The sequence below is a fragment of the Vulpes lagopus genome, chromosome 3, assembly GCF_018345385.1.
Source record: "Vulpes lagopus strain Blue_001 chromosome 3, ASM1834538v1, whole genome shotgun sequence".
Taxonomy (NCBI): Eukaryota; Metazoa; Chordata; class Mammalia; order Carnivora; family Canidae; genus Vulpes; species Vulpes lagopus.
In genome coordinates this window covers 151263363-151287775 of record NC_054826.1, presented here as the reverse complement: position 1 = coordinate 151287775, position 24413 = coordinate 151263363, and the positions used below count along the sequence as shown (strand labels likewise).

General features: G+C 34.9%; 1 protein-coding gene across 6 annotated transcripts in view; it reads right to left on the bottom strand.

Annotated features, from left to right (window-relative positions):
* Window positions 1-6683: 6683 nt before the first annotated feature.
* The window catches only part of COL24A1 (collagen type XXIV alpha 1 chain), a 388183-nt gene continuing 370453 nt past the window's right edge, over window positions 6684-24413 (bottom strand). For all 6 annotated transcript variants that reach the window (XM_041750763.1, XM_041750767.1, XM_041750766.1 and 3 more), the window contains 5 exons: window positions 19176-19241; window positions 18371-18539; window positions 13891-14000; window positions 11042-11257; window positions 6684-8130 (listed from right to left, as the gene is read on the bottom strand). In XM_041750763.1, coding sequence (XP_041606697.1) covers window positions 7984-8130; window positions 11042-11257; window positions 13891-14000; window positions 18371-18539; window positions 19176-19241 — 708 coding nt within the window. In that variant the 3' untranslated portion in view covers window positions 6684-7983. The remainder of the gene's footprint in view (window positions 8131-11041; window positions 11258-13890; window positions 14001-18370; window positions 18540-19175; window positions 19242-24413) is intronic.

The following is a 24413-nucleotide window of genomic DNA, read 5'->3' as shown; positions in this document are numbered from 1 at the left end:
TCCAGGATCTAATACAGAAGGCAGGGAAGTACATGAAATAGATTTCTAAAAAGCTTTTAGAAAAAAATTTTCTGAAAAATATTCTAAAAAATGTATTATTATCTTTTAACACCTGAACTCTGAAGGTAGCAATAATATTGGTTATAAAATCTAACTAAATAAAGTCTGATTTAGTTTTTCACTTCCAACTATTAAGCCAAAAACTTGTTGGTATCTAGTGAGTAAATTTTTTCATAGTTTTTTATTCTTTCATTGTAGGAAGACTTGGAAAAAATATATAGTATTTTTCTATGGTATACTGAATAATGTAGGAAATATTTGGGAACAGTTAAAATTATTTTAACTGAATGTTTCATATAATGCCTGGGCATTTGTTTTGGTCATTAAAAGGCTTACCCTCTTTTACAAATTGAAACCTCAAGTGAGAAAAATTGTATATAATATCAATGAATTCAAATAAAGTTTTTATAATTTAAAAATAATCTAAAAATAATATTCTAAAAATAATAAAATTATTATTATTATAAATAATCTTATTATTATAAAGGGAGATCTTTATCCCTTCATGAAGAATGTCTTTTTCTTTTTCTTTTTAAATATTTTATTTTATGTATTCATGAGAGACACAGAGAGAGGGGCAGAGACACAGGCAGAGGGAGAAGCAGGCTCCATGCAGGGAGCCCCATGTGGGACTCAGTCCCAGGACCCTGGGCTCATAACCTGAGTCAAAGGCAGACACTCAACCACTGAGCCACCGAGGTGCCTGAAGAATGTCTTTTTCATGAAACTGGATTCCTAGTGTTTGCTTCAAGAAATGAGAAGTTTTCTTGAATTTCAACTATAAATTTGTTCTAAACTAGATACTTTGTAAAATGAAATTATTTTTAACGGATTGTTACTGAGATTACTCTGCACTTGTGTGCAGTGCTAAAATTTCACTGCTAGGAACAGCCAAGATGATAGCTCAGATTTCCCACCAGTTGCTCTTCTCTACGGAGGTGCCATTTTTCTAAATTAGCTTTGAATTATACCAGGACTCTGAATCCAAAGTGCACAGATTGCATAATTGCCTACTCAGTTGAGGTGGTAATGACTTAATCATGCCTTCAGAGCCAATTACTATGTAGGTCATGGTGGAACAGTTATGCTTGAATAGGGCAGAGCTCATTACATTCAAGGCGTAGCTTACACTTATTTCTGAAACTATAAAAGCTACTAGTCTAGTATGGGAGGACCAAACTTAACATTTTGTTCAGGAAGTGAAGTCTGTCAAAATGCCTGCTGTGGAACACCAGGTTTCTACTGCTCAGGTAATTTCTGTGCCACTAGCAACATTCTCTCTTTTTGTCCATTGTAGTCATCAAACAAGAACTTCTTGTTTCCTACAGAAGGAACTACATTTGTGTTTCTTTCCAGGTAAAAAGCAGGGATAGATCTTTTATGAAGCCCAAGGCTCATACAATTGAGGGTCCTCTTTATGGAAAATAGCTAAAAATTACTGTACTTTTGCAAACTCTACAAACATATAAATGCCCTGGTGAAGACATTTTTAAGGCCACTTCAAAGCCCTAAAGCTTAAATGTATTAGCTTCATGGTAACTGCCTCTATAAAACATATTTTAGGTGAACTTGAAAGAAGCAAGAGAAGATGACATATTACACACGGGGAACAACAGTATGAATGATGACTTCTCATCACAAACAGGCCAGAGACATCAGATTGACATATCCAAACTGCCGGGGGGAAATAAAGTCCGACAAAGAATTCTATCTTTAGGTAGACAAAAAATTCTTAAAAGAAAAAAAAAATCGAAATGCCTGGGTGGTTCAGCAGTTGAGCGTCTGCCTTTAGCTCAGGGCGTGACCCCGGAGTCCTGGAATCGAGTCCCACATTGGGCTCCCTGCATGGAGCCTGCTTCTCCCTCTGACCTGTGTCTCTGCCTTTCTCTTTGTGTCTCTCATGAATAAATAAATAAAATCTTTTAAAAAAATTCAAATGAGAAAAGCCAAAACTGACAGAATTTCCAACAGAAAATGATGGAAACTATAGGACAGTAGGGCATCTTTAGAAAGAAAATGACTGATAATCTGGAATTCTATACTCAGTGAAAATGTCCTACAGACAAAATAGTTTTTAGACAAAAAAAAATGAGAGAATTTGTTAAAGAATTACTTAAGGGAGTTCTCCAGCAGGAGGAAAATGATCTTAGATGAAAGTATTATAATAAAGAAAGGAAAGGAAGGACAGGAAAGTATAAATAGGTGGATAAAACCCAAGAAATATTGTCAGTTTAAGATATTAGAAAATAACGACATCTCATAGAATTCTAAGTATGTGCGGAATTAAAATACCTGACAACAACATTCCAAAATGTCAAAGAGAGAGAGAAGTGGAATTAAAGTTTTGTAATATCCTTGAGTTGTCTGGAAAGTATAAAAGTACTAATTTATGTGGCCTCTACAGAGTCGAGGATACTTATTATTGCCTTTAAAGTAGCCGTTAAAAGAAAATAAAAGTAATGCTTAATAAGCTAAAAGAGGGAGAATGGAATAATTTTACCAATCCAAAGGAAAATAAATAAACATAGATGAGACAAATACAAAATAATAGTAAAAAATGCAAATATAATAGTAATTACCTTAACTAAACAGACGGAATACTCTAAGAGTCTAAAATTGTCACAGTATATAAAAAATAAACAAATTTATAAGCATGTGCTGAGTATAACAAATATGCCTAAACAGAAGGATGCAGAAAGGTTAAAAATAAAAAGATGAACAGAGATGTACCAGGTTGACAATAACAAGTTACAACACAAAATTGGTATGGTCCAAGGATTTACACCACCAAAACTGACTAACATGACAAGTAGGGATTGTTTCTCTTTTCACCCTGGAGGGCTAGTTATTAAACACTTACCAGGGCACCTCTGGATAAAGCTATGGTAAATTTGAAGGCAACCAATTACAAGTATAAGGCAAAAATGTGAGACATAAAAGGAGAAACAGGCATATTCATAATCACACTTGGAGATTTTTAACCCATCTACCTTATATAACTAGAAGAAGCAGACAAAACAAAATTTTTTTATATTACAAAAAAGATTGGTGATATTTACTTATAATGACCACTGTAATTCCTATATTAATATACAAAAATGGGGAGAAAAGGGAGGCATATTATGTAACTACTGTTACAGTTGTACTTTATTTCTAGAAAGCCTTTATATTTAATCTATATTATAAAAATGTAAAATCTATTGTTATAAAACAAATTATGGAAATGGCATGGCTATAAAATAAATGAATAATTTTATGATTCACCACCACCTCCTTGGTGATAGCTAGCATGCAGCTTATCTATTAAATCTTCAGTGATGTTGTTGCTCCAACAAGAGCAGAGCTAGTGCCTACAAAGTGATTAATGGCTTTGTGCCAGGAAGTTTTATACTTTCCCATGGTAATTTACTGAATCCACTCAACCGCCAAGTGAGATAGTTAATTTTATGTGTCAATTTTATCAGCTATAGGTGCCATGTTAAAAATTATTTCTGGGTGTTTCTGTGAGAGTGTTTCTGGATAAGATTAGCCTTTGAACCAGTGGATTCAATAAAGTAAATTGTCTCTCTCTCACAATATGAATGGGCATTAGCCAATCCACCGAGAGCCTGAATGGAACAAAAGGCAGACTAAGGAAGAATGTGCCCCTTTTTGCTTTGTCTGCCTGCTTGAGTTGGGACCTCTCATCTCCAATAGCCCCCAGACTGGATTTTAAACCATTGGCTTGCCTGGTTTTCAGACCTTTAGACTTAACAGAATTATATCACTGGCCTTCTCAGTGTCCAGTTTACAAGGTGGCAGATTGTGGAAATTCTCAGCTTCCATAATTGTGTAATCCAATTCATCCTAATAAGTTTCCATATAAAAAACATAAAATATTTTCATATATTATGCATACATAACAATATTATATGTATATTATAGATAAAATCTATATTTCTACTTATATATATCTATATCTCCTATTGGTTTTGTTTCTGTAAGAACCCTAACTCATATATATTTTTACTTTTATTATCCTCATTTTGCAGTGAAGAAACTGAGGCAATGAAGAATAAATGATATGCCCAAAGTCACACAGCTAATCCCGAGTACTCTTAACCATTACACATAATATATTGCCTATGATGAGTGGATAAAGAAGATGTGGTCTATGTATACAATAAAAAATTTTAAAAATTAATTAATTAATTAATTAATTAAAAGAAATATATATAAAATAGAAATACCTTTGTTTTTTGTTTTTGAAGTATTAAATTTAAAGCACATTTTATTTTTTTATTGGAGTTCAGTTTGCCAACCTATAGCATAACACCCAGTGCTTATCCCGCCAAGTGTCCCCCTCAGTGCCCAACACCCAGTCACCCCAACCCCCCGCCCACCTCCCCTTCCACTACCCCTTGTTCATTTCCTAGAGTTAGGTGTCTCTCATGTTTTGTCACCCTCACTGATATTTTCACTCATTTTCTCTCCTTTCCCTTTATTCACTTTCACTATTTTTTATATTCCCCAAATGAATGAGACCATATAATGTTTGTCCTTTTCCGATTGACTTATTTCACTCAGCATAACACCCTCCAGGTCCATCCATGTCGAGGCAAATGGTGGGTATTTGTCGTTTCTAATGGCTGAGTAATATTCCATTGTATACATAGACCACATCTTTTTTATCCAGTCATTTTTTTTTATGGACACTGAGGCTCCTTATATATATTTCTTAAATGCTATCCAGGGAAACCACTTATGTCTCTGAAATAAATTTTTTTGGGGGGGAACAAAAGGTATAGCACATAGACAGAAACTCTAGTTTCTTTCATTTAGAATCAACCTCTGCCCCTTTTAAGAAACAATTCTATGGTCCTCAAGTGGGAAAGCAGACATTTTTGCTATCGCTCCATTAAAAAAAAATTGTAATAAAAGGTACAACATAACATTGGCCATTTAAATCACCTTAAGTGCTAATTCAATTGCATGGAGTACATTCACATGTTGTGCAACCCTTATTAACATCCATCTTCAGAACTTTATCATCATCCCAAACAGAAACTTCTACTCATTAAAAAATAATTCCCAAACCCTACCTCGCCTCTGTTGTATTTCCTGTCTTTGAATTTGTCTATTCTTGGTATTTCAGGTATGTGGTACTTCATAATTTGCCCTTTTTTTCTGGCTTATTTCACACAGCATGTTTTCAAGGTAATCAGTGTTGCAGCATGTATCAGAATTTCATTACTTTTTAAGACCAAACAATATTCCATCATATGTACATACCACATTTTGATCATCAGTTCATCTATGGACGCACATTTGGGTTGTTTCCATCATTTGGCTATTCTGAATGGTACCTCTATGAACACTTGTGTACAAATATCTATTTGAGTCCTTTCTTTCAATTATTTTGCATATATATGCAACTTAGAATTCCTGGGTTATATGGCAATTCTGTTTAACTTTTGAGAAATTGCCAAACTATTTTCCACTATGGCTACACCATTTTACATTCCCACAATGAATGTAGAAAGGTTCCACTTCTTCAGCATCCTTACCAATGCTTGTTATTTTCCTCTTTTTTTTTTTTTTTTGATTTTGGATAATAGTCATCGTGGTGAGTGTGAAGTGATATCTACCTATGACTTTGATTTGCATTTTCCTAATAACTAGAGATGTTGAGCATCTTTTCATTTGTTGGCCATTTGTATATCTTCTTTGGAGAAGTGTCTGTTAGATCCTTTGTCCATTTTTTAATTGGATTGCTTTTTCATGTTGAGTTGTAGGAGTTTTTTTTTTTTTTTAAAGATTTTATTTACTTATTCATGAGAGACACACATAGAGAGAGAGGCAGGGACACCGGCAGAGGGAGAAGCAGGCTCCATGCAAGGAGCCTGACGCAGGACTTGATCCTGGGTCTCTAGGATCAGGCCCTGGGCTGAAGGCGGCGCTAAACCGCTGAGCCACCCAGCCTGCCTGTTGTAGGAGTTTTTAAAAATACATTCTGGGATATTAATTCCTTATCAGACATATGATTTGCAAATATTTTCTCCCAATCTGTGTGATGTCTTTTCACTCTCTTGATAGTGTCCTTTGATGTACAGAAGTTCTTAATTTTGATGTAGTACAATTTATCTTTTTCTTTTTTTGAACATGGTTTTAGTGTCATCTCCAAGAAACCACTGCTAAATCCAATGTTATGAAGACATTTCCCTATGTTTTCTTCTAAGAGTTTTATAGTTTTGGCTGTTCCATTTAACTTGAGTTAAGTTTTGTATATGATACCAGATAAGTGTCCAACTTCATTCTTTTGCATGTGGATATCCAGTTTTCCCAGCACTATTTGGTGAAAAAAAAACTTTCCTTTTCCCATTGAATGATCTTGATACCTTTGTTGAAAATCAGTTGACTATATATGATATATGAGAAGGTTTATTCTGTGCCATGACTTCATTTTGTACAAGTGGGAAATAGACCCTATAATCCTTTTATAGTTATGTAATGTATACTTTGTAATAATGCAAATGTACAGAATACGGAAGAACTACCCAGAGGACTATCATAGGTAATAAAAGGATATGATAACAAAAGAAGAAAAACAAATACCACTAAAAAAGATTTAAAGCATAGTTTTATTACAGATAGGTAAGTGTGGTTTGCTGTGGCTAAAGATATGTTTATAATGAATGTACAAGCTTTTCTATATACCAAAAGGTATAATATTTTTCTTTTAATACTGAACTAACATTTCTCTGACAAGGAAAGTCTGAATGGGCTGAGCCTATTTTAAATGGCTAAAGACTTTTTTTCCCGCATGTTGCTTTTAATACTGGTAAATTGAATTCTTTTAGGTGTCAACACAGTAAGTTTAAGGATAGTGAAATCAATGAATACTACAAAACATGTAATTCTTATGAAGCAGAAATAATGGTTTTTATAATTTAAAACAGCAGCAATTTCAAAAGATTTGCTGAATTAAAACTTTACAAAATATATATATACATAGTATCATTCCAGATGATCATGGATTTTTAAAAATAGAATATCACAATCCCAAACTCTAACCCAAACCTACTACTAGATGTAGCTGGCCTGTAATATTTTTTACAACAATTTAAAAAATAAAAACAAAAGAAACCTCCCAATTCTCTTGTGCATAAGCACAGGTTACAGTGTGCTGGCTTTGATTCCATATCCACAAAGAGAATTTTAAAACAGAACAAGGACTTCACATAAATAATGTTTTACTTGTTATTAAGTATGTAACCAAACAAATGAAAATAAGTACTAACAACCAAAACATATCTTGATGTAACCAGTACATACACTCTTAAAGAATGACAAAGACGAAAAAAAAAAAAAAAGAAATAAAATAGTCTATGAAAGCCACAAGCACCTTGTTTTAGAAAGAGCACCGAGCAACACAAAAAGGCAACACGTAAGAGGTAGTGTACCACCGGCTAAGATGTATATGCCCATTGGGGACCTGAATACAGCTTAGTATTTGGGAAAATAAGACATATTAGACTGTGGCTTGTAATTTTTAGACAGAAGCATTGCACATTTGGAAGCATTAGCCAGTATTGCTCCATAGTGCTCTGCATCTCCAGCTGTCTAATGGGTACTTTGCTCTCAGTCAAAAAATACAGGCTACCCTGAAGAATTCCATGTTTATAAATTTTCAGTTCTAGGGAATTCTCTAAGAAAGCTCAGATCAATATAATTTTTAAAAGAATTAAATACTTTATCAATTATAGTCCTTTAAAAATGCCTTTTCTCCTTCCTAGGAGGAAATCTTTTCTTCCTGAGATACTTTAAGATTTAGCCAATGCTTTATTCCATGCATTTCACAATGATAGTATCTTTCTGTCTATATTTTTCCCTCTGCAGCAATTACCTGGCCAACAGCACGAATTCTGATCTAATTCAGGAACTTCATAGAAAGCATACAGCACTGCTTTCAATGTAGTATTTCCTTTCAGTTTTGAGATGAGGAAGTTTTTGTACTTCAATTACTGGAAGCTGATTAGGGTCCTGGGTGTGAAAAAGGAATTTTGCCTTATGCCAGCTGCCATCTTGAATCTGTAAAACAAGAACAAGATGCTTTGATATGTAACTGTGTCATTAGGAGTCATTCCCAGCAGACAATGCCCTTCACTGTCAGACAACATAGATTTAGTTTAAGGATTAGAGATAATGAATAGAAGGTCCCTAAAGCAAAGTAAATGCTGCCAGAGAGTAAGTGTTCATTTGTAACAATCATTGTGACTAGTTGAAAACACGGGTTCATTCTTTTCTCTACATGCAGTGTGTGTTCTGATTTTTCAGTCTCAGAGGCTAAGACTAGGCTTCTGCTTCTGTTGTCTGTGGATCATTGGACCAGATGCAAATTAAAAGGCTGTACTATTCCTAATATGAGTTACCCCCATCTGTTCTGTGTTCCTTTATTTGGGGCTAATTCTTCAGGATGGGCATTCTTCTTGGATGAAAGGCAATGAACTATTGCAACCTCTCTGTACATGAGGCAGGAAATAACCAGAATTGCTTCAGTCAGAAGTAAATTATAATTATATTGAATCACCTTTTAGGTTTCTTTTTTCCAGTCTGTGGTTACTGTTTCTATAGTTTCTTTCCTCTCTTCTTTCTAGGACTTTCTGTTTTTCTTATTATTGTATGCTCTTTTGTTTCTGACAAATTCTACTATGGAACAAAAAATATCACAAAATACCTTATGCTTAAGATTCAACAAGACGAAATCGAGAAACACAGTTGACTAGTTTTGTGAAGCTTTTTATTAAGGATTTTATTCACTTACAGAATTATCATAATATAAGTTTTAAAATTTGAAGGATCTTAACAGTTAGAGTTTACTTAAGCTATCAATTCCATTTACTAGTCATCAGCTTGGTGTGATAACTAGAACTAGAGCTCTGTGTATAAGACACCATTAGATTAACTCGTTAAATCTTTCAAGTAATATTTATTGAACACTAAGTTCAATTGGCACAGTTGAATAAGATCTAACCCTCTAATTTCTTACAGTATTTGGGAAATATGAAGGATGAATAAATTAGTTCTGACTTCTGAATAGTAGCAGCTTACAAATTTAGTTGGAGAGGAGAAGCACAAACAGACATAACAACACAAGATAACATATGGTAAGTGCAGCATAAATAACGTAGACAGTGAGTGTTAAATTCCTCATTTCCAACTGAAGTACTCCGGGGAAGTTTTATGAGTTCAGAATTCAGAATTTAAGATGGGCCTTCAAGTATGCCTAAAATTTCCACTTGGTTAGAGAGGTAGAGAAGGCATTTCAGAGGAAGGTAATGACACGAGTAAAAACAAACATACAAATAGAAAACAGTTGGCAAAGTAGAAAATGGTTACAAAAATAAGCTTAGCATGGGGTGAAGTGCACAGATTTTGAAAGAAATCCAGGAACCGCCATTTTCTTTTTATATAAAATGTGAAATATACAAACTTACTTCACGCAGTTGTGAGGATTAAATGAGATTTTAATTAAAATACCTAACAGTATAGTGTGGCATGTGCTGTGGAGTTATACACACCTGGGATTTATTTCTTGATCTCCACTAATTAGCTGCATGACCTTGAGCAAATTATTTAACTTCTCTGTGCCTTCACTTTCCTACCTATAAAATGAAACTTCTTTACAAAGCTGTTATAATTAAATAAAACAATGTATGTAGTACAGGGTAACTGCTCTATAGTAATGCTCCAATGACTAATAGTAGGAATTATTGTTGATATTATTATTATTATTATTAATAGATCAGTTTGGCCATACTTTAGAGTTGACAGCCAATGAAAGCCCAACCTAGAAAGGTAGGTTGGAGCCCAACTGTTCTAGATGCTAAACAAAGAGCTGATAAGTTTAGATTGTATCTCAGAGATACTAGTGAGTCACTGAAAGCTGGAAAAAAATGTAAAAGTTAAATGAGTTTGTTGATAATACTGATCTCTTTGCTTATAGAGAATGAGCCATATATTTCTAACTGTTTGCCTTTCATTTTTCAAATACTCAAGCACTATTTGTCTGGAAATAAAATGCTGTGAAAAAAGTCCCCTGGAAATGGGAAGAGATCTTAAATCATGGGCTTCATGGTACACAAGAACAGGAAATCAAGCTTCTTAAAGTCATTAATAATATGTATGTAAAGTGGATGCTCTTCTCTCTAACAGGGTTGGGAAACCCTTCTGTAAAGGGCTAGATTATAAATGTTTTAGATTTTGTGAGCCATATATTCTATCACATTTATTCAACTCTGCCATCATAGTGTGATAACAGCTATAGATAATAAATTAACAATGAGTGTGGCTATGTTCCAATAATGTTTATTTATGAAAACAAGTGGTGGGCTAGATTTGGTCTGTGGACTGTAGTTTGTGACACCTACTTCATACCACAATATTTTAAAATTATAGATTTTTCTTTACATTCGTTATTTAATTTAATAAGAAAAATGGGCTATGATTTCAATATTGATCGGCAGGGCAGGTCAATCTGCAATTATGCCCATGTTTGGTATCACGTATAGGGACTGGCAAAATGCCCATGTTTAGTATCAGGTATAGGACTTGCCTCTATAATCTGTCTTCATTATGTAATGAGATGTAAAATTACAGTGGTGAAAATATATGAAATAAATCTATTTATTTATATGCTCTTTCTATCCATGCAGGTGTAATATAAATATTTCATATGAACAATTAAAATTAAACTTATGTGTTAATGCCTGTTTTGCATATAAAAATCCATGGATGCCCAATGGGTGTGACAAAAGTTGACAAGATATTATATAAGCAAATGATTGATTCTGAAAAATGTAAGTTTATTACAAATTGGGCACATTAAAACCTGCTACCTTTCTGGATCTTCAGCAATTAAAGTCTTCTTCCCATTATTTTAATTTTATGGTCATCAATTTTATGTTAGTTATATTGAAGAATTCTAAAAGTGCCACCTTACCTTGCAGTCATCTGAAAGAACCTTAGGTTCAAGTAGAGTGTTTTCTTCAAAAATCTGGCCATTCCATCCTTTGAAGCCAACAGGCAATCCTGAGCCACTTGATTGAGCACTTGTCCACACTGGCGTGTTTAGACAGTGAATGGTGATGATATGGGTGGCTTCTGAGCTCAGTAAATGAAGGAAGTTCATCTGGACTTTTCCAACTCCAAACTCCAACTAATGTCATAGAAATAATATATAGATTATATAAGATGTGGCAGTTGAGAAACTTATAACTTGGGGAAATCTGAGGAAAGTCCTTGAATGCAGCCTTGAGAAAGCCACTTTCCTTGGCTTTAAAGTGCCAGTAAGTGGTATGCTGTTAAATGCTTAACCACCGGCTCTTGTAGGGGTGGGGAGGGGGTAATTCCTGATTTTTTATAGCATTTTCCAATTTCCATGGTGTAACACTCCCACCACAGCTTATTTCAGGCTATCATGGTAGTATCACTGAAAACAGGTTGGAAAGGGATATTAACAATAGGTAACAATAACAACGTTAACCATGAATCTCTATGAGCTGGCTTCAGCACACCATTAGGCTACTAGACATGACAAAAAGAATGAAGGAATTTACATAATGTTATCTAAAATGCATTATAATTAGTTGTTGATTAATGCTTTAAATTTTTTTCCCACAAAAATCTGAAATTGTCTATACTTTTTCTTTGAAGATCTTTTTTTGAGTTTCCAAGGTTACAAGTTGCAATAATAACTTGTTGAGTAACTTTAACTAGGAGAGACTTTAAAGACAAGGATAGAATCTTAAATTCTTTGTGTTGCCAGCCCCTAATGCAGTTCCACTCATAGAGTGGTCTTCAATAAATGTTTATTGAAATGAATGAATGCATGAACAAGTAGTAATAATAAAGTCGATAATATAGGGCAAAATTGGAGCAAAGAGGTCTGATTGCAGATTTCTCAGGCTTGGACAAGGAAGTAGATTTTTCTATAACTTTTGATGTTATTAGTATTATTTTAGCATTATTCAAGCAGGGGTATTGTCATAAGGAAAATGAACAAAAATGGTTTCTACAAGGAATTCATATTAACTTCCAAACATAAAATTAGAAAAATATCAGTTATAAGGTATCAAAGAAAGAAAAAAATATAAAATGACAACAACCAACAAAGTAAAAGGAAAAGAGAGGAAAGGCAAAGGAAGGTCAACAAGAATGAAAACATGGAAGAATCATCAAAGAACACTGGAGTTTAAGTAGTTCAGGTTCCTTTATTTTACAGCTGAGAATCCCAAACATGTAAACTACTTGAACTTTCTTTCTGAGCCTTAGTTTCTTTGCTGGTAAAGTGGAGTAGGATAGCTGTGTGGCAGGATTGTTATAAGAAGTTAAGGTGCCACATGTCACTTCTACCACAGTGCCTGAGCAGAGTAGGCTCCCTGATGGCTCAGAGTATGATTTGCCAGGTTGGTAGAGGGAGAGAGACTAGAACCGAGATCCCTGATGCCAAGCCTACTATTCTTCTCACTACCTGCCTAGTCTTTCTGAGATAGAGTTTATGGAGGGGAGAGACGGGAGGCTTGATTCAGTCGAGGAAGGAATTGAAGTTCAGCAGTGTCACAGCTCCTATCTCCTTTGCACATGCCTCCCAGCCCCCATCTGTCTTCTATGATAATCCAGATAAAAATCCTGGGCCAAATCCAGGGGAATAAGAATGATCATGCAGATATTTTGGAAGTAGGACTATCATGCTGATCTTCATCAGAGGAACATGGATTCCCTAGGAATGAAAGAATCTTTCTTTCCTCTGCTTGAGAGTAATACTGGTGAATGTCTACTGAGATGAACTGGTAAGACACCCTTAATGAAGAGGGATAATTTAGGAAAGGGCATTATAACAAAACGCAGCTAGAGAGACTAATAAACTGCAAATCTGAGTTGCTGCCTCTTAACGATGGACCAAACACACCATGGACAGCTGCATCAATTCTTTGTCAATGAGAAATAAGTTCTTGGTAATAATACCAAACTGGTTTAACCAGAAAAAGAAAGAAGTGCAGTTTTTATTTCTTCAATATATATTATAGATAGAACTAAGATACAGGTTTTATGAATGCTTGTCAGGGTCAATACCAGGGTCATACCAAACTAATTTTCATTCATTTTATTATACTTGAAATGTATGTTTAAGGGAGGTTCTTTGTGCCAAATCATCAAAAAGAGCAAGCTTTGTGGCAAAATTCCTCTTTTAATGATGTCATTTTCAGAAAACCTTTAGGTAACTGATTACTAATTGCAAACATTGAAGCTGAGACATATATTCCACTTTTTTTTTTTTTTTAAAGATTGAGAGAGAGATCTGCATGAGCAGGGGAGGCACAGAGGAAGAGGGAGAGAGAATCACAAGCCGACTTCCTGCAGAGGTAGAGTCCCATGTGGGCCTTGATCTCACAACCTGGAGATCATAACTTGAGTCCAAACCAAAAGTCAGATGCTCAACTGACTAAGTCACCAAGGTGCACAACCCACCCCCTACAACATTTTTAAAAGAAATGAAAAAGCCTAATCAGTAGAGAAAGCCATGATAATGCCAATCATAAAACACATAATCAAAATGTCAAGATTCACTAGAATTATTTTTTAAAAACATTATAAATGATCAAGCTTTAAACATATATTTATATTTTTATAGTTTTACCTATAAAAAAACCTTAGATGATTATATATGGTAGAGAATGATAGCTTGTTTCCATTCATAAAAATCATAATTATGTGAAGTGATAGAATTTTAAAAATCATGTTCACTGATACTGGGCAAGTACCAGCATACAGTCTACCATTAATACATACCTTTGTTACGGAAACAGGAGATAAACATGTCTGACCACCAGCACTGAAATTACAGAAAACCTCAATGGCATCTGAAGGGCATCCAAGATTTGGATCAATCCAGTATTTTCCTATTAATTTATTGTAAAACATAAAAATATTTAAATTCTATAGTGAAACATATTGGAACCATCATTATAAATGATCAAGCTTTAATATATTTTTATAGTCTTACCTGTAAAAAAAACTTAGATGATTATAAAGATACTTACATTTAGTCAGTGAATGAAAGTGGTAAGCACCATGCAAAATTGATACCAAAAATACTGTATTTTTCACATACTTGTCAATTTAAGGGCATTTTATAATTTCAACAAAAAAATGATACAATGGCTGAATTTACAGCTTCTTTCCACAGATGAGCTCATCAGCTTAAAGCAAACTGTCTAAAATTAACATAGTTAATTTAGTTCACAAAGTTGCAATTGCTGTGGTGTACCTGCACACGGTCTGTTCTATGTCATTACAGTTTAAAAATGAATATATATGTATATTAAACAGAAAAAAGTTCAACCTCTCTGAGGTAAAATATTACCTTTATGATAATTAGAATAAAAATAATAAGACAGCCTTTGCTTTCAGAAAGAAAATGTACAATTAAATGGTTACCATTTTTGCTCTTTCTTCATCAGATTTGTGAGAAAAAATGAAGTCCCTACAGCCAGTGTAAGCCTGTCAACTATTGCTTTCACTGAATGTCCAGGAGAATCAAATGGAGTCTTAAATTCAGCCTACAGGAAATACTCAGGCTGAAAAGGTATTGATCTAATATCTAAATTCCAGAATAACAGGCTCAGAATAGTGAAGTAGTACCTAATTCTAAAAGAAAGAATTTTTGAATGAGATAGACCTGCTTTTTTTGCATTAAAAAGGCAAGATAACCATACAGTATTTCTCAAATGTCATTTCTACAGTAGGTAAAAATACTTGTCTGTTCCATCCTTACCCTATTGCAAAGATTCCTCTACCTCATCCTGGGCTTCCATTATTTTAGCCTTCTAAAATATCCTCAACTCTTCTTTCCTCAACTATTCCACTAATCCTTCAAAATGAATACTTGCTGAACTGGTGGCTCCAGGAGTAGGGACTGTCTTCTATTGCAGTGTTTTCACATTTTAGTGGTATTAGAACGATCTGTTAAAACACCGATAGCTGGGTCCCATCCCCAGAGTTTCTGATTCATTAAGTCAGGGCCTGATAATCTGCATTTCAGCAGAATCTAATTCTGGTCTAGGGACATTTGAAGAACCACTGATCTATTGCGATATGAAAGAAAGGGGTGAAAGAAATCCTATCCTTTTTTTTTTCCTTCCCTCAGAATTTTGGGCATTTTGTAATGTTTATAGAAATTAGTGCTGGATTTTTTTTTTAACTAGGATCTAATGTAGGCTTCCAGTTCTTATCTAATGGGGTAAACACATTATCTTCACTACCATCTCTTCTCTTCCAAGAAACAGTTTCCTTTTACTATGTGAGCTAATAAATTTCTTATAAAATGTTTTCCATCAAGCAAACTGTCATTGTTATATAGGGTAGAATGCTTTGAAGTCAGGCATTATGTTGTACAACAGTGAACTGGCAGGTACTTTGTGATTTTTTTCAGGCTATGTTGAGCTATTAATAAGGTGCTATACCATAATATATCTTTGGTAGGTCTAAATGTTCAACCCCAAACTGGCTCTCCCATGAGGACACCACCTCCCTTGCAGCCCCTTCACAGCCCCTATTAGCACTGTGCCTGGGGTAGGGAAGGTGTCTTTCTTGCTCTTCATTGCCACCTCCATTCTTCTTATTTTTTCCCTAAAACAACTCCATGGTAAAATTACTGTCATTACATTGTATCATCCATTATCCCTTCCTGTTGCAATCATGCTTTTTCTTTGAAGATTTTAGCATTGGATGGCTATCGCTTTCAGAAAATCTATGACCTAATTCTTGGTGATTTTAAATTCACATGGAGAGCACTTCCAATACTCTGGCCTCTCAGTTCCTTGAACTCTTCTGCCTATGTTCTCATACCCTTCCCTGCTCCCCCTACTACCCCAGTCATTTCCCAGGCCATATCCTACCTAGCCTTTGCTGTTACCTACAACTAGAATTCTTTTTTTTTATTTTAATATTTTATTTATTTAATCATCACACACACACATACACACACACAGAGGCAGAGACACAGGCAGAGGGAGAAGTGGGACTTGATCCCAGGTCTCCAGGATCACACCCTGGGCCGAAGGCAGCACTAAACCACCGGGCCACCGGGGGCTGCCCTACAACTAGAATTCTGCTATAATTTCACCTCTTCTTTTTTTAAACTCATTCACTCTGGCGTCCTGACTCCAATAATCCCTCCATTCCCCAGGACCTGATATCCATTGATACTACTGTTTTCCCCCTATCTCCTAATCATGTGTTCATTTCCCTTCCCACCCATGTAAAACCCATAGTCCTTTACTATAATTACTCCCTTGAAGACTTCCTCAACATCCCTGGCCCTGCCTCTCACTTCAATGTACTTGTCCTATAAAGTCTCAACCTTATAGCAGTCCAGTTTTGTGCCTAATCTGTGCCTGAACTTGCACAGCTAAACGTGTCTGAAGAAAAAGACAACCATGCTCACTAGACTCACTTTATATTCAAATGTTTGTAAGGCTGCCAGACAACATTGTGTTTCCCTAGTGAGTTCCCTCTGTCATTCTCCTAGTTAACTATTTGAAACCATTTCTTCTTCCCTCAACCTTATTATATGTATCCCTTCACACTTCTTTTTTTTTAAATATCTTATTTATTTATTTGATACAGAGAGAGAAAAGCAGACTCCCCATTTAGCAAAAAGCCTGATGTGGGGCTCGATCCCAGGAGCCTGAGATCATGATCTGAGCAGAAGGCAGATGCTTAACAGACTGAGCTACCCAGGTGACCCTCCTTCATCTTTATTCTTGACTGATAACTTTTCAATTTCATTGAGACAACTGAAGCAATCTGAAATAAACTTATATAACCTCCCACTTCTACATCTATTTACCTATCTGCACCTGCACACATATTTTCTGCCTTCCTTCTTATTATAGTGGATAAACTGTGTTTCCTTATATAACCCATATAAGGCTTACCTTATCTGTTATACCTTCAGTTTTTAGTTCTTCCCCTCTTATTTTTTCTTTTGAGTCTAATTCTGTTTGCCGTTTTTGCCAATTCTCATTCTTAGTGCTTTGTTTACCAGTATGCCTCATTATCACTGATTGTGTGCTGGGCACTATATTTGAGAAATGATTTGTGGAAATAATTTGAGCCCTAAGATTATGGCATATTTTATAGAGGACTTTTGTTTCTGTCAGATATGGGGTGGGTTACAAGCAGTCTGGAACAATCTCAGTCCAAGTTCAAAATGTAAGATTCTGAGGGGTCTTCATGATGTGAAGCTAGGCCACAATCTGTATGAATGTCTCTTTTCTTCCAGTGTATGTTTACTCTTAGAGTGGAGCCCTTTGAAAGCATTCTAAATCCCCACGTTTGGTGGGTCACAGATTCCAACTTTTGATCCCAGGTCCCATGAAGCCACCAAAACCAGGATGTAGTTTGTGAACACACCCAGGGTAAAAGCAGTTCTAAGTGTGTTCATCTGTCTGCCATCTTCTTTGAAATATTGACTTGAAATGTCCTCAGTATTTTGTTAGCTATTTGATGCTTTTAACACTGTGTAGGGAATAGGGTTTTCAGCAAAAAAAAAAAAAAAGATAACTACTAGTATTGATTGTACAGCTGACCACAGACTCAATAGAAATGAAAATGAAATGTGTATTGTAGCAGACAGGGTTCCCCTATTTTTCATTAGATAATTATAAATCTTCTACTTGCTTTAAAACTTTTCCTTGATGCTTCTACTCTAAATTGATTTTTGCACCTCTGGTTAGTGGATTTTGGGCTATCAGTGTAGGGATGAAAAAAATTCCAAGAATATCAAATCATTTGCCTACTCATTGGCTCTGCAATGATGCACTTAATTTCCATATTGTTTAAAAACCATAATTTAAGGACAAGTGGTGGTAGGCACTCTACCATATTTTTTTCATGTTGCCACCTTTGGTGGACCTGATAGATTAGTTAACTCCTGTTAACCCAAAGATCAGTCCTTCCTATTCTCATTTTTAACATGCATGTGATAAGCAAGTGTAAGCAAGTGATATCGTTAGGGTGAAGTAGGAAAAGCTGGGAATCAGTAAGGCTGTATAGAGGACATTTGTCATGTGCACCCCCAGAAAAGGATACTCTGATTTCAGAATCATGTGTCCCTCTAAGAGCATTTGGTTTTTGATAACATTCAAATGCCTTCTACACTGGTTCTATCAAAATGATTAAGATTTGAAGTGAATACATTCTAAATTTCAAACACACTGAAATGATGAAATTAGATATCAGAGTTTGAGAAAAACCAAGAACTTACCATCTGATACTTTGTGTTCACAGTTAAGCAAATCTTTGCAGATTCGTGCTGGGTTATCTCGTGTGCCAAGAGGATTCTTGATGCTGCGCAGTAAATTGCTAAGGTAGTTCAGGGTCTTGAATATCTCTGCACTGTAGTCAATTAAAGTCACTTCGGTATTCTGGTAGCTCTGTCAAGTCATCACAGGAATCGTATTAGCAGAAAAGCATGGAGTCGCCATCACAGTAGGTAACCGTCATGATCAACATGGACCAAGACAGAAGAAAAATGTATTCTTGTTGTGTGCAATGAGTTGGAGCAGGGTGTAAAGAACAGTTTATATTTAAATATAGGCCTATGTGCTTTATTAATCTTGATTCTAAGTAAGAGATTAAATTCACTCTAAAGGCCTGGTTTTCAAGTCAACATAAAACTTAACAATTATTGTGCCAATTGTAGTATAACGTTTTAAATAAATTATACATTGAATAGAGTTTAAATAAGAAAAATAATTAACAATGATAGATCCCATTTTAAGAAACGGCTAATTTCATTTAACTATTTTCTTCTACAGTATCTAATTCCTTCTTAAAAAATTCCTTAAATGTCTTACATTTCAGTTTTAAGTGTTTTTGCTTAAAAAACATCCCATGCATATATTTCTGTTTATTAAAAATGCTTACTTTGTCCTTAAAAATAGTTTCATTATGTTCAATATGTTTTAAATCCAATCTTTGAGATAAAGGCACATTTTGGACTCTGAAAAAAATGTTCTGTTTAATTTGTATATTGAGAGTGCCAATGTAAATAAAGCCAGATATATTACCTCCATCTGTAGGGCAGTATGTGATTCAATCAGGGCTTGAATAGCAGCATTGATATCCATTTGTTTCTGTGTAAAACAAAACTATTTGAGATTAGCAGTAACATCAACACTGAGTGCTCGAAAGTGGAGGCTGTAAATTCTGAAAGCTGTGTTATTAAAGTATCCTAGACTTGTTATCAGAAAGGGGTTTGTAACTTTTATGGTTAGACAGATCTTACCAATTTTGCCTGGATATCTGAAAGGACAATATGCTGCCTTCATCCAAATCTCAAAAGTCTCCTAATTAGAACAGGACCAAAGTCTAGAGCCTTCAAATGAAAAACTATTTGTCACTGCTACATAAAAACACACACAAAAGTTACTCAGATGGAAGAAGAATGAAATATGACCCCCTCAGTTAATAAATTGTAAAGTGAAGAATAAATAACTGTAGTAATTTATAACAGTTACATTCTTGGAAGGAAAATATAATAAAATACTACTGTCCTGAGGTAGTCACCACATTCGTTTAATCTGATACTTTTGCGGTCTTAAAAACAATTTCTGAAGTTGGAAAATGCACCATTAGTCCCAAAAGAAATAATACAGCATGAATCCAATCTCCTCCTGTATTTAATAAAAGATATTTTTAGAGAAAGGCTCAGGATAACCATTAGTAAAAGTCTTTTTTGTATTTTATTTTTTAAAAAGCTTGGAAACTAAGAAGCATGAGTTGGGAGAAAGTTCTGTGAAATGGCATCTGTATAAACAAATCAAGCAATCTAACTTCTTTCAGAATGATTGTGCTGCTAAGATATCTTTTTACTTGGAGGGCCATACAATGAAAACTGTTTTCAACAGATCTCTCATAACTCATGGCTAGTAATTTGAAAAACTATTTAAAATGATGGGACAATCAATAAAATGCACTCTTCCTTGCCTCAACATGTGTTTTTCATATTGGAAAATAATTGAATCATTCTGTACATACATACTGCCAAACACTGTGATACGTATTGAGGACAAAACGGTAAGCTAAAAAGAAAACCACCCTTGTGAAACTGAAGTTTAAGGGAGAGAAAGGTACCGATCAAATCTTACATCTACATAATTGCAAGTTGTGATATGTACTATGAGAGAAAAAATGTGCTTTGACCCATAAAAGAGATTGGGAGGTTTTAGTGAAATCTGGAGGATAAGAGCTTTGGAAGAATAGATCAAGGAAGGTTTCCCTGAGATAGTGACATCTGATCTGAGATCTGAAGAATAAGAATTGTGAGGAGAGGGGCTAGGAGAGCTTTCCAGGCAGAGTAATAGCCTTGCACGAGCTATCACATAGAGAAATGTGGCCTAGTCACAAAGCAGAAAGGGTGAGTGTAAAAGTTTCTATGCAGATTAAATAATTCTGACCATCATGCCTGTGTGGATGAACAGATTTTGGGCATGAGTCACATAAAAATATTGGCACTAAACATAGGCAAGTGAATTAAGTACTAAATAGTAGCTACTTTTATATTTTCCAGTTGGTTTGTGATTATGGCTTTGAGCTTAGAAAACCTAGCATAAGCAGTTCTCAAACTCTTCAGTTCAGGACCTTTTTGCACTTTTAAATATTATTAAGGGCCTTAAAGAACTTATTTATGTGAGTTATGTCTTTTGGTATTTACCACAGTAGAAATTAAAACACAAATTTTAAAACTATTTGTGTTAATTGCTTTAAAATAACCCATCTATGTTAATACAAATATTTTAATGAAAAAGGATTGCGTTTTCCAAAACAAAAAAAAAAATGGGTGAAAAGAATGGCACTGTTCTACACGTTTGTACATATCTTTAATGTCTGGATTGATAGAAGATAGCTCGACTGTCATATTTCCTTCAGTATTCAATTTGTTTTGTTATTTTAGTGGAAATACATGAAGAAAATCTGACCTTATAGAGCTATACAGATATTTTATTTTATTTATTTAACTTAGTTTTTTTTTTTTAATTTGAGATGAGAGCATGTCCCTCAATTAGGGGAAAGGGCTGAGGAGGAGAGAGAGGGATAAGCAGACACCACCCTGAGCATGGAGCCTCAGATGGGCAGACTTCACCACTCCGAGAGGAATAGGATTATTTTAGCAGCCTTTTCATATAAGTATGGATATTCTTCTTTGATATTATACCAAAACTTGACAAATGATAGGTTTTTTTAAAAAAGATTTTACTTATTTATTCATGAGAGACACATAGAGGGAGGCAGAGACACAGGCAGAGTGAAAATCAGGCTCCATTCAGGGAGCCTGATGCGGGACTCGATCCCAACACCCCAGGATCACGACCTGAGCCGAAGGCAGACGTTCAACCACTGAGCCACCCAGGTTCCCAACAAATGATAGTTTCTTAATGGTTAGTTGAAATGTGAAATCTGAAATCGTCTATGAACTCTTTTGTGCTTTTTATTTTAAAATCTTTTGGTCTATCTTAAACTGTGAAAGAATCTTTTATGTATCCATGATTTGTTAAATTATGCATTGCTTATTTAGAAAACACTGGTTCATGGAATTATGTAAATCTTCCAAATACTGACACATTTCATTATTATCACATATTTACATTTGTTAACATCATCACCAATCTCATCTGAAGAGTATAAGTACTGGGAAGCTATTAAACACACAGTGGTAAACAAAAGTTTTCCCCAATTTATCTTAAAAAAAAAGTTTTCCCCAATTTTTATTTTTGCTTGGAAGCTTGAGACTTATCATTGGCATCAACTTCTGTCAGTAGTTTTCTTGAAATGACAGGCTCACTTCAATCATGTTTAAGGAAATATCTGCCAAGTACTCACATTTGTATAACACTGTTAGTCTGTCAAGTAAATATGGTGTTCTATGAAAAGAGCAACTAGTTCCCTTTGTAACTGAAGCAAATGCTATACTTCAGTGTGCAGCAGAAGTGTTCTATATGTTCTTCTATTTCAGCACACAGATTATTAAAGTGCTGTATACTCAAGATTGGAGATTTAGGAGACAGTGAAAACAGTGGAGTAATAACCTCCCAGAATTTTCTCTCCTATAAATGCAATGAGAAAACTGGAAAAAATGTCAAGAGTGAAGTTTTTCAGGATTATGGAAATTAACAAAATGCTTGCAGCAATCCGGGGAGATTCAGGAAAAATAGCTGGATCTCAGTAAGGGCAGTGAGCTTCATAGAACTTTAATTTGCCCTATTCCCATGTTTTTCTTTCTTTCTATGTCTTTCTTTCTTCCCATGTCTGTCTGTCTGTCTGTCTCTTTTTCTCTCTCTATCTTTCTTTTGTCCCCATGTCTTCTTTTTCAGTTCTGCAGTAGCTAAAAAACAACAGCCTATAATTACAGTAAAAACAAGAAGCCTGAAAGCCACAGGCGGGAGCAGTATAGGGTTGGAGTTGCTTCAAAGAGTCATTTCCAGTAAATTATCATTATCTGACTTGTCTGGTGGTTCCCTGGAGGACACTACTTGCAAAGTTGTCTTTCTTTTACTTGACTCACAGCTCATCCAGTGCAAAACACCTGTACCCTGGGAGCATTTTTCAAAAACATTTAGAGGGAATTGTTTAACTTTGTGGCTGTCTGGAGCACTAAAAAGCAGTTGGGGCAAACAATAAGCTAACAAAAAGCATACAAGAAAAAGGTAGGGAATGAGATATCCACAATGACTTATTTTGACATATTTCTGGAAATCTAGAAGTCCATGTACACAGGTAGAGTTGTGCACATGCTTAGAAAATATCCGAGAAGGCTCTAAGTTTTCTCCTCTAGCTTTTAGTCTCTGCAAAGTCAGGAAGTTAAAGGTAAGTTATAGTTTTCAGTTGTTGCCTGGTTGAGCAATGAGGGGTGTTCCAATATACACAGAGACATTTGGTAAAAACCGGGAGACTTGGGGATCCCTGGGTGGCTCAGCGGTTTAGTGCCTGCCTTTGGCTCAGAGCGCGATCCTGGAGTCCAGGGATCGAGTCCTGCGTCGGGCTCCCAGTATGGAGCCTGTTTCTCCCTCTCTTGTGTCTCTGCCCCCTCTCTCTATGTCTATCATGAATAAATAAATAAAATCTTAAAAAAACAAACAAACTGGGAGACTTACTGGTTCTGCCATTTAAGGAAATCTCTCTCCAATTGTTAGCTGGCCACTAAGCTGTGTAGAAACTTCAGTGGACACATGTCAAAGAATACAGATTTTATAATATTCAGAAAAGTCACCAAACAATAACAAATAGCAACAAAAATAAACTCAAGTGTTTAAATAAACTCAAGGGAGCAAATTTATTTCTAGAAATGCCACATTATATTATTTACAATGCACAGTTTTCAACAAAAAATTACATGACATGCAAAGAAATATTAAGGTATGGCCCATAAGCAAGCAAAAATGCAATCAATCGATAGAAACTGCTCCTGAGGGAGCCCAGATGTTGTACTTATTAGACAAAGATATTTATTAGCTATTTTAGATATGTTCAGAAAACTAAAGGAAATCATGTCTATAGAACTAAAGGAAAAAGATACATTACAAATAAAGAATATCAATGACAAAAAAATGAAATTATGGAAAAGAACCAAATAGAAATTCTGCAGATGGAAGGTACAAAAAATGAAATAAAAATTTACTAGAGAGGCTCAACAATAGATTTCAGTAGACAGAAGAATCAATGAACTTGAAGACAGGTTTATTCAGATTTTCCAGTCAGAAGAGTAAACAGATAAAAGAATGAATAAGATGAACAGAGGCTCTGAAACCTATGAAACATAAAGAAAAGTGCTAACATATGCATAATGGGAGTCTTAGGAGGGGAGAAGAGAGAAAGAGGGGCAGAAAGAATATTTCAAGAAATAATGGCCATAGGACAGTGATGAAAGAAATTAAATAAGAAGACACAAATAAATGAAAAAATAGTCCATGCTTGGATTAAAATAATTAATATTGTTAAAATTTCCATACTAAACCAATCTACAGAGTCATGCAATCTCTTATCAAAATTCCAATGGCACTTTTTGCAGAAATAGAACAAACAATTCTAAAATTTTTATAGAATCACAAAAGACTTTGAATAGCCAAAGCAATCTTGAGGAAGAACAAAGCTGCAAGTATCATGTTCCTAAATTTCAAACTCTATTTAATATCAAAATAATATGGTATTGGCATTAAAGTTGACATATACAGACCAATGGAACAGAACAGAAAACCCAGAAATAAATCCATGCATATGTTGTGTCACAACAAAGGAGCCAAAAATATATA